The sequence below is a fragment of the Anarhichas minor genome, unplaced genomic scaffold (assembly GCF_050575085.1).
Source record: "Anarhichas minor isolate MPS153535 unplaced genomic scaffold, ASM5057508v1 ptg000010l, whole genome shotgun sequence".
NCBI classification, from domain to species: Eukaryota; Metazoa; Chordata; class Actinopteri; order Perciformes; family Anarhichadidae; genus Anarhichas; species Anarhichas minor.
This window is the reverse complement of record NW_027466456.1, coordinates 4,526,432-4,536,472: the sequence shown is the minus strand read 5'-3', so window position 1 is coordinate 4,536,472 and position 10,041 is coordinate 4,526,432. Positions and strand designations below refer to the sequence as shown.

Here is a 10,041-nt window from a genome sequence, read left to right as displayed (position 1 = left end):
CGGGTCTCGGGTTACCCAACAGCAAACTGACTTCATCATTATAAAGTGGAGGAGAGATATTGACCAGGACCAAAACAAGGCTCTGCATAGACAGTGCTTGAAGGTAAGGTGTAGTTTACTATGTTAAAAAGGTTTATCGCATATGACGTAAGCAGTGGTTCCTTGCAAGACAAGATACAACCAGTCACTTAATGTCTACCAACATTAGCTAGCTATGCTACATAGCAATAGCAAACTAGCATTAGCTGTAATCTCGCTATGCTACATAGCTAGCGAGATTACAGCTAATGCTAGTTTGCTATTGTCAACTTCCTCGGCTACTGTAGGTTAGCATTAGCCTGCTAGCCGCTTGAAGAGATAGCTGAAGGATATAAATTATTTAGAAACTTCTGGAAGCGTGTGGCTAGCTTGGCTACTGCTAATCAAAATATAACGTTACTGTTGTAGCAAATCAGTAAACAGGTGAGTTTAAATTGTGACTTTGTTGAAAATGAGTTATTAATTGTTAGCTAGCGACTCATTACTGGATGATTTTGGCAGTCGTTTTATTTTAAACCTTAACCTTAAATGCTGCGGCTCACTGATGTAGCTAATATACCAGCAGTTGAATCTTTTACGGTTTTGGGGACAAACGGTTAAGAAGTCAATAAAGTTGTTTTTTTTAATTGTTAACCTCCTTCCTCATAGTATTCTACGAATGACTGAAAAAGAAGAGATCATGGACGCCTGTGACAGCCACGCCAGTGCGCCGTCAGTGAAGAAGAATGGACGAACCTCGTTGCTGGACAGCGGAGAGGACTTTGAAGTTTTAGATGAAGAAGACATTGACGACGACCCTCCTCCTCCTCTGGAAGATGCCGGCGGTGGGAAGGGGAAAACCACGGACGAGTCCGAAAAGAAAAATGCAGACTCAGATTCAGACCCTCCAGGTCCGGTGGAAGAATGGATGGATGTATTAGGTATGTAACAAAAAGCCCCATTGTAACATGTCAGATTGTAGCAGAATATAATCCCGTAGAAGGTGTTTTAGTAGGTTATAAATTAACATTGATGGCCAGCCCCATCCTCTGCAACACAGAGCCCAAGGTGTTGTGGTTGCTCCACAATGGCAGCGATACTGCCAATGAATACTGTAGCTGACCGGAATTAACGTGACTGTGTTTGTCTCCAGGTAATGACCAGCTGAAGAAAAAAGTCCTGGAGGCAGGGGAAGGGCGAGACAGTCGGCCACAGAAAGGACAAAATGTAAAGATCAATCTTAAAACGTACTTGAAGGACGGGACACTCATGGAGGAGCAGCCTGGCCTCTCTTTCACTCTCGGAGATGGAGATGTCATCCAGGTAATAACTGACAATTTGACATACTTTTCAAAAGGCAAAATAGAGTGATTTCACAGTCTCACAACAGGTTATGTATCATTTGCTTCATCCTACTGACAGCAGTTGGTGTTGCATTGTACATGTCATATCTCACTGGATGAGATTTTTTTCCTTTCAGGCTCTGGATCTAACAGTGCAACTCATGGAGATGGGAGAGAAGGCCCTCGTCCAGGTCGATGCAAAATATGCATATGGTGTCCGGGGGAGGTAGGGACATGCTTGAATCTAACTGCTAAAGGCTTTATAAACTTAATACAACCAAAGCTTCTGTATATTCACTTTCGTTTAATTTGACACAAAACAGCGCAACTTTACTTATTCTACAAGCTCTGTTCGTAGATGTTCTGAACCCTACTGTGACGCACACTTGCATTGGGACTCTTATTTCCTTAACTCCTGACTGTGTTTCTTCATAATTCCAGTCTTGAGCCTGAGGTTCCCCCCAACTCTGAACTATCCCTAGAAGTGGAACTGCTGAAAGCTACTGATGCTCCAGACGTGGAGCTGCTGCCCCCTCCAGAAAAGATCGCCCTGGCCAGCCATAAGAGAGAGAGGGGCAACGTTCATTATCAGCGTGGGGACTACGCGTTTGCAGTGAATTCGTACAGCATTGCCCTGCAGATAACAGAGTCGAGTTCTAAAGGTGAGATGCAGGCCAGTGAGTTGGGACTCTGTGGCCCGCCTTAGAGGATGATAGGGAATAAAGTTAACCAATGTTCAGTCATTTTAATGATGCACAGGATACTTTTTTACTATGTTTTAAGTCTTTTTTTATGTTTCTTTTGGTGCAGTTGACATTAGTCCTGAGGAGGAAAATGAGCTGATGGGTGTAAGAGTGAAGTGTTTAAACAACATGGCTGCTTCTCAGCTGAAACTGGACCACTATGACGCCGCACTCAAATCTTGTGTCTCAGCACTGGAACACCAGCCAGACAACATAAAGGCACTTTTCCGCATGGGCAAGGTACACACTCTTTTTCTTTACTTTCTCTGTTTGTCCGTGATGGATTGTTTACTGAAAGTTGTGTGTTTTCACTCAAGGTACTAGCCTTGCAAGGGGAATATACAGAAGCCATTCAAACTTTGAGGAAGGCGCTGAAGTTGGAACCAAGCAACAAGGTACTTTTGGCTTCTTCATTTTATCTTTTAGTACGAAGAAATTGCAGTTTCTTCTTATGACCAGTAGATGGCGTCATTGGGTAGCTTATCAAATCACTTAATTTGTAGTGCAAGGTCAGATAGACTGCTGATTCATCATTTCAGAGGATCTGTTTTCATGGTGATGCTGTAAATAGGGTTACCCTTCACCCGAGCCGTGTCTAATACCTAGCCACTGGTCCTGTTCTTCTGCTTGTACAGTCGGGTATATGTGGATCCTTGGCTACACAAGGCCATTGACAGAACTCTGCTCAGTGCGTGGGCTTCTTGGATTCGCTGTGAGATGCAGCAGCATGGTAGTCGTGCCCAGAATCCCCCACTTGAGTCCTACACCAATCTGTCAAACAGCACATGGCCTAGCCCCCACTAAAGCTTTTCCTCCGGCATGTGCAGTTTAAATGTAATGTACGATAACGTTTTGCTACAGTTCACCTTAGGTGGATCGCTCTTTTAATGGGCCTTTGTGTAGAAGGCAAGCTTTTTATATCTGAAATAATAATCATGCATGCTGTAGATTGGATGCACTTTCAGGCCCTTTTGCGTATGTGTCAATACATAGCTGTTGACAGCGTCTATGTTGACAATGATGTCTTTGTGTCAACACACACTTTTATACTGGTGAGAGATTAGCTGTTTGAATGTCAACATAGACTTCCCTCTTAGTGCTTTAATAATGAAAGACTCCCTAAATAGCCTCATGTTCTAACAGCAAGAACAGTGGGTGTGCTTCAGTGACAATACCAGAACGCTCCCATTATAATCAATGAGGCGGTCTTAAAGAGAAGCAGGCGTCATGGAGTGAGAGGATGACGCTCTTTCTCTCTCTTCTTCAAGCTTTGACCAACATGCTGTCTGCATTTTTACACTGGTTTCTTGCTGTTCACGCCCTCCTTCAACTCAAATTTGATGTGAAGAGATTTTTTTTTTTGTCGTTTACTTTTTGACGTGACAAACGGGCTCGGCAGTTCCAGTTGAGACAGCCTCAGATGCTGTTAGGACAGGATGTTACATGTTTGTTCAGCCTGTTTAATCCTTGCCCTGGGGACAAGTCGGTGTCATTGTTGTCATTTTGCTGCGTAGCTGATTGCACAATAGTGTTGCCAACTGCTCAAACAATGTTCTGTAAACGTTTACTGCTCACTCTTAGATAGGAACAGACACATTGACAGGACAGACACTCAGATCGACTGCACGCTCTCCACAATTGTCTGTCAGTGTATCCCCACACAATAATGGGGGGGTGGTTCTCTATTTTTGGTCATTTGTGAATACATACAGTAAAGCAGCAGCTAAAGTAGATGTACTGTACTGTACTAGACCAACGTTTCTTGGTAATAGAGGTGCACTTCTTACCTTTTAAAACAAGGAATGTGATTGGAATACAGCATTACTCAGGCTATGAATAATACTGAGGAGAGTTTATTTTTTATTACTCAGTCAATGATAGAACACTTCTTGATCAATAAGACCAAATGTTGTAGGATGACACTTCAAGTATAATGTTGGGTGTGTATGTGTTTTTGTTTTTTTTGCCCTCATTGTTCTCTGTGAAGTGAAGTTGCTGCAAGTAATGCAATGTTGCTCCAGTGCTCCAATTTCTGTAGACTGCGCATTGCACTGAACTCTGTTTAGAAAAATTTGCCTTTTGAAAGCTACACGGTCATATGGAGGCAGTTTGGCTCCTGTGCTTCCTCACCACTGTTTTGGAAGAAGGAAATAAAGGGAGTGATGGGCTAACTGGCCATAAAAGTGTAGCAGGTTGGCAGTTGTGTCTGATATCAGGCAAAAGTAATATCAGACAGCACAGCAACCCATAGCAGTCCACTGTGGGAAGACTGTCCTCAAATATTCCTATGAAGTGAGCAGTGCTATAAACTCAGATTGTGCTCCATCAGTTTCTCTGAAACGCATTTACAAAGCACAAACCTTTGAGTTGTTTCTGAAAAGCATTGATTTTCTGAGTCACTCGCCAGCTTTAAGAGCAGTGAAGTGACTCAGATCGGAGACAATGTTGGAACAATAATTGAACTCGTATCCTGGAATTGTGTGTACATGTGGGCTAAACGGCAGGCCACGTTTGTGACGCAAGCTGGTGATTTCTTGTAAGATGATAAAGAGCGGCACAAATACATTTTTTTTCCCAGCATTTATTTATGCCACTGATTTACAATACGTTTACATCAACAGACACAAAGGGGCTTCATCCATTCATCATGATCACTGATCAATGATCGACCCTTTGTGTCTGTTGATGTAAGCGTATTGTGATCCTGACGTATTCCCAAATCAGTCTTAGGTGGTTATACAGTACTTTGTCCCCCTCGTGTGAGGATAGCTGGGTTGGTAGTAGAGTAGAGGGGGGTTTGGGTGTTAAACTGGAGCCTGCAACGCCTTATTTGTTTTGTCACTTCTGTATAGACCATCCACGCAGAGCTCTCCAAGCTGGTGAAGAAGAACTCTGAGCAGAGAGGAGCGGAGCAGGCCATGTATAAGAAGATGCTGGGTAACCCCGGTGGTGGTAGCAGCAGCGGTTCTCAGAAACACCGGGCCAAGTCTACGTGGGTGAGAGTCACTCCCCGAGGAAACGGGTTTGGGGTTTGAATACAGCTTGAATTTCTGTTCATCATCACATGATGCTCATGCACTTACATTCTTTTTTTATTTTAAGTGATATGTATGTAATCATCAAGGGAGCCTTTGTGTGATAATGAACAAGGAGCATCAGTTATACATCAATATTTTAAGTCAGATGAATGTGTGTCGTAGAGCTTTTGACGTCGTGATATTCTGCAACCTACTTAACATCCCTTCTCCTCTTCTTCTTTTTATTTCCTCAGGGCCTCAGCTGGAAATGGCTGTTCGGTGCCACTGCGGTAGCCATTGGAGGTGTAGCATTATCCGTTGTCATAGCTGCTAGAAATTGAACCAAGCCTGATGAGCTTGACCAAACCTCTGTAATGTGAGCCTGAATACAGAAGCACATCTGGCAGTGCCTTTTGACTTTTGGTCGGGGGGGTGGGGGGGTTGGTCGGTCCTTTGCGTCGTCACTGTCATTCACCTTTCTCTGCTATGTTTGAGAACTATATTTGACAAATAATAAAACATTACTATTTGCATACGGGAGCTGTATCTCCAACATTTGTAAATGTGTAGCTTTATGCATATCCGTCATGTTGCCAGACACTGCTTTCCTTTGCTGCCATTGTTTTAGTCTTTGGTAGTTAAAGTTGAAATTTATTTGAAATGTAAAATAATTTAGCATAGATTCAGATAAGAGCTATTTACGTATATTTTTCCCATTTAAGAATAGCTATTGTGATATGGTCCTTTAGTTATGCTATCGTTTTAAAGCATCAGATTGTGCAGCTTAATTAATAATTCCTATCCAAGAGAGAATGTGTGATTTCACTTTTGTTTTAATTGTGGTACAATGCTTCATGTATGTTGAATGATGTAATGCAGATGCTTTATTATTTGAGGTCCACAGGTTGGCAAAGTATCTGGCTTGTGTGCTATAGCGCTCACACCATTTCTAAAGACTCTACTCATACACTAAGTGAACATAAAAATACAAGCCCCCTGTACAGTAATGCAGTACTTCTGTTTTAGAAGTTGTCAGTTCAATGGTGCGTAGTGAGGCTGGAGTTTGTTGTGATATTATTCAGAAAGGTGTTCCTAAAATTGTATCCAGCTCATTTTTATACGTATATAGAGGAGCAAACATAAAAATAAAAAAGTACCATGTTTGTAATTAACTCCTATCTGACACCGTCAACAGCAACACACAGAAGTAGTAACATGAATCAACATAAATGCTGGGGTTTCTATATTCACTGTTCAGACTCTGTATACATATATTTAAGCAGCAGCGGAAGTGGATGTACTTTCATTTCAATATGTGTTAAATTACAAATTTCTTGTTAATAGAGGTGCACTTATTACATTTAAAACAAGAACAGAGAATGGTACGTAGTTTCTCAGTGATGTCGCTACGAATAACGCTGAAGGAGAGTTTATTTTTATTATTCAAGTTCCAGTCAATTATACCTCACTTTTTGATGATTAAGACCAAATGTTGAAGGATGACACTTCAAGTACAATGTGTGTATATGGATTTCTTTTTTCTTTTTCTTTTTTGTTCCCTGTATGTTTTGCCTGTGAAGTATTTCTGGGAAATGATGTTGCTTTAAGTGTTTATTCCACTGTTCTGCCATTCCATTGTTTTCTTACCAACAGTTAAAGACTATGTGGCTTCTTCAGAGTAGATGGGAGTCCTACAGAGCCAAAAGCTGCATAAATCAAACAGTTGGTGACAAATGAAGTGGTCGAGAAAGTCCCCGGCATTCCCTGTATTTGTTAATTTTATAATAACAATAAAATGTGTCCGACATCAAGCCACAGTTTCCTTTTATCCTTTTTGTTTTCAGGTTAAGTATCGGTGACGAGGTATCCAGTGGTTTTTGACTGTTTCCAGTTGTGGACTGACTTCATGAAGTGTTACAGGGTGGTCTGTGGCATCTCTGCTGTATAAAACTGGCTTCAGAGGATTAAGAAATATAAATGCAGATAGGTAATGGCTGTACCAGACAGATACACCTTCCAGTAAAATTCATCCAGTCCTATTTGTACAGTAAATTAAAACAATCCACTTGTTCTTGTCTTTACATTTCTCCTTTTATATCTGTTTACAGCTGGACTTTCCCACATTTTCTGGATATTCCCAAAGCTGTTTTTTTATTTATTTATTTTTAGGCATTGACGTTTCTCTGACGCAATCAGATGACCTATCGTTTCCCACTTCCTACGCACAACTGATGTCAATGCCCAATCTTAAAATACTGTGAAAAGTTACATATTTTTGTCCCCCATTAAAACATATAATTACAAAATACAGTAGCATCTTAAAAATCAATAATTAAGGCATTGTATCCGATTTAGAAGTAAAAGTCGACGACTATTACTAGAATACTATTCCACAGTAGTTTACACCTATAATATTGTATTATGATATGTACGCTGCAGTGTAAATGTAGTTTAGTTAAACTACACATGTGACTATATAGGGCTTCGTTGCTGCTCAATGACTTCATCATCTGTGACCGCTCATTTGAATATTCATTTGAAAAAGCAACGGGAGTTCTCCGGTTTACGACAGAGTGCGTTCCGTGCGCGTGGTGGTGGGAACACGGTAGCAAAGATGGCGGCGCTGAAGGAGGAGCAGTGCTACGGACTGTCCTGTGGAAGAGTGAGCAACGGTAGCAATGTCTCCGTCTTTCACGTTAAACTCACTGACAGCGCATTGCGAGCGTTCGAAGGCTACCAAGGCAGCAAGGTAAATACATTTGCCGTTTTCGTTACCGTGACATTTTTCGGTTCACGTTTTTTTTAAGTCTGTGACAGACTCTGCTGAGGTCAGTCCTGTCTGTCTTCATGCTGCGATACACATACACAGCCACAGCAGGCTGGCTGAGGTTGGCTAGTTTGCCTCTTTAAGTGGCTGGTTAGCCATCAAACTGACTGGTATTGGATGTGAAGTAGCTGTAGCCAACAGTTAACACCCAAGACCGACTGTTGAGCACCGTGAACGTTACTCTGTATCACGTCTGAAGCTACTACTGGACACTGAGCCCCAGTAGTTGTTTCATTGTATTGTTTTGTAATTGTAAACAGTTGTTTTTTTTAACTTGGCGTTGTTGTGAACTTGCCTTTTTTTTTTACCAGGATGTCTTGACGAGAAATTCAACTGAAAACACCGAGCACTTCTGCGACGTGAACAGATGTTTCCAGAAAGTTTTGTTATAAGCTGTCAAAAAAGAATCTGGCAAAACCTTTTTTTGCTAAGCTAAACTAGCCAGCAGCTGGCCACACATAGCGTTAACAGCTAACGTCACCGTTTGATATATATATATATATATATATATATATATATATACATGTGTGTGTGTGTGTGTATATATATAAGCCCTATCTTCTTAAGTACTTATTTTATTATGTTGTTAACTCAAAGTAAGCGTTGCCTTGGTTGAGTATCTAATGACAAAATGGTGAGTAATTTGGAAAAGTACCCAGTATGCACGAGAAAGATGGCCCCCTCTGCCATTAAAGGCTCATGTTCACTTGACAGCTTTTAGAAGTGCGTCAAAGTTTTTTAACTGTGGATTCGACACACTTAGTAGTTAAAAAAAAAAATGAGGGGTTGAATTCAAAGTTTGGTCTCTGCTGCTTCTTCTTGCTTTGGCTTCTTGTGTGGAGAGGTATACGTCTGATGTGTTGGCCATCTAACGTTTCAGCTTCTATAAATATTTGACAGGGAAAACCTGGCAGGCCAGGAGGATATAGGGCCTTATCTCCAGCCTCGGTGGCTGTGTACAGCAGCTGATTTTATTAAAGTCTGAACAATAAAACTGTGACAGGTAATTGGGTGACCACTAGTTGTAGGAATTTGTGTGTGTTTGAATAATGTGTGACACACAGAAGATATTCGGGTGATCCGTCTACTCCTTAAGATATTTGTAAATGTAGCTACAGTAGTTACTCCGGCAAAGATTTCAATCTTTACAATTTCTAAGGAGCCTTTGTTCTTTTCCATTGCATGTTATTGCAGATTTATTTTGCAGTAAACGGCATTTGTTTAAGTTGTAGTTTTTGCTAAATCACTGAAAAGAGTAGATTTTCTTTGTGTCTGAAACATTAAGGGATATTTGGGCTGCTGCATCCAACTTGCGCTGCTGATTATTCAGGATGTAGTCCGTTCACTTTTTGGCTAGTACCCCAAACTTAGCCTTGATTAATGTATCCTTGCACTAACTGGATATTTCTTATGCAAAGTAGGTAAACTATCAGCTCGAGGCCTGTGTCAGGTACATTTGTCCCACTGCTTTCCATGTGAAGTGTTTGTGATTCAGAATGAGTTGTTGTTTTTTACGAGGAGGGATGACGGTACATGTGTGGATGTCTCCAGCATCTTGGGGCTCTATGTGGAGTTGATTATCGGCGCGGCATTCCTTCAGAAGTAGAATGCTGCCCCGATTTCTAGCACCATTGTTCCAAATCCACAAAGTCATGTTAAATGCACATTCTCTTTCATTTATTCAAAAATATGTTAGTAATACAAGTTCTGAAGATTCTGTCTGCCGGGCTTTTTATTGGTGCAGTTGGTTTAATACGTGGATGATGAAAGAGGCAAGTTGGAATCATGGTTTACAGTTAAGATGCACCTTTATTGACAATTGCGTCTTGTACAGACTTGCAACCCACTATTGCTCACCGTATGCACCACCAGTTAAAACCCTTACTCACAGTTTGACCAGATCTAGGCTATTGAGTAATCAAATGTGTGTGTTGTATTGCTGTGAACGCTTCGTTTGTGGTGAAGGTTCGGAGCCGTATTCTCGGGAGATGGGTTCTCAAATTTGGCACTTTGGACTTGGTTCTACTTTAGGTCGCTATATGACAATACTTTTGTCTTTTATCAGACACAAATGAGGACCATACGTGAGCGCT

At 41.2% G+C, this 10,041-nt stretch overlaps 2 protein-coding genes across 3 annotated transcripts in view; both read left to right on the top strand.

The window, feature by feature from the left end:
• On the top strand, positions 1-6,932 carry fkbp8 (FKBP prolyl isomerase 8). Of its 2 annotated transcripts, none has more exons than XM_076087700.1 (9): positions 1-103; positions 688-959; positions 1,172-1,341; positions 1,499-1,587; positions 1,803-2,023; positions 2,172-2,344; positions 2,422-2,499; positions 4,957-5,096; positions 5,376-6,932. In XM_076087700.1, the coding sequence occupies exons 2-9, from the start codon at positions 698-700 to the stop codon at positions 5,413-5,415; spliced, it is 1,173 nt and encodes a 390-aa protein (XP_075943815.1). In that variant the 5' UTR covers positions 1-103; positions 688-697; the 3' UTR covers positions 5,416-6,932. The 2 variants fall into 2 exon arrangements, with proteins under 2 accessions (XP_075943815.1, XP_075943814.1); XM_076087699.1 differs by having other exon boundaries at positions 4,957-5,100.
• Positions 6,933-7,687: 755 nt separating this feature from the next.
• The window catches only part of ell (elongation factor RNA polymerase II), a 30,688-nt gene continuing 28,334 nt past the window's right edge, over positions 7,688-10,041 (top strand). The window contains exon 1 of the mRNA XM_076087696.1: positions 7,688-7,870. Within this exon, the coding sequence (XP_075943811.1) occupies positions 7,736-7,870 (135 nt within the window). The 5' untranslated portion in view covers positions 7,688-7,735. The remainder of the gene's footprint in view (positions 7,871-10,041) is intronic.

What these genes read in the sequence shown, in the direction of transcription:
- fkbp8 (XM_076087699.1), top strand. Translation starts at nt 698, where the DNA reads ATGACTGAAAAAGAAGAGATCATGGACGCCTGTGACAGCCACGCCAGT. An exon ending in AGAATGGATGGATGTATTAG is followed by an intron (nt 960 to 1,171) that starts GTATGTAACAAA and finishes GTTTGTCTCCAG; the next exon opens with GTAATGACCAGCTGAAGAAA. An exon ending in CACTTTTCCGCATGGGCAAG is followed by an intron (nt 2,345 to 2,421) that starts GTACACACTCTT and finishes TTTTCACTCAAG; the next exon opens with GTACTAGCCTTGCAAGGGGA.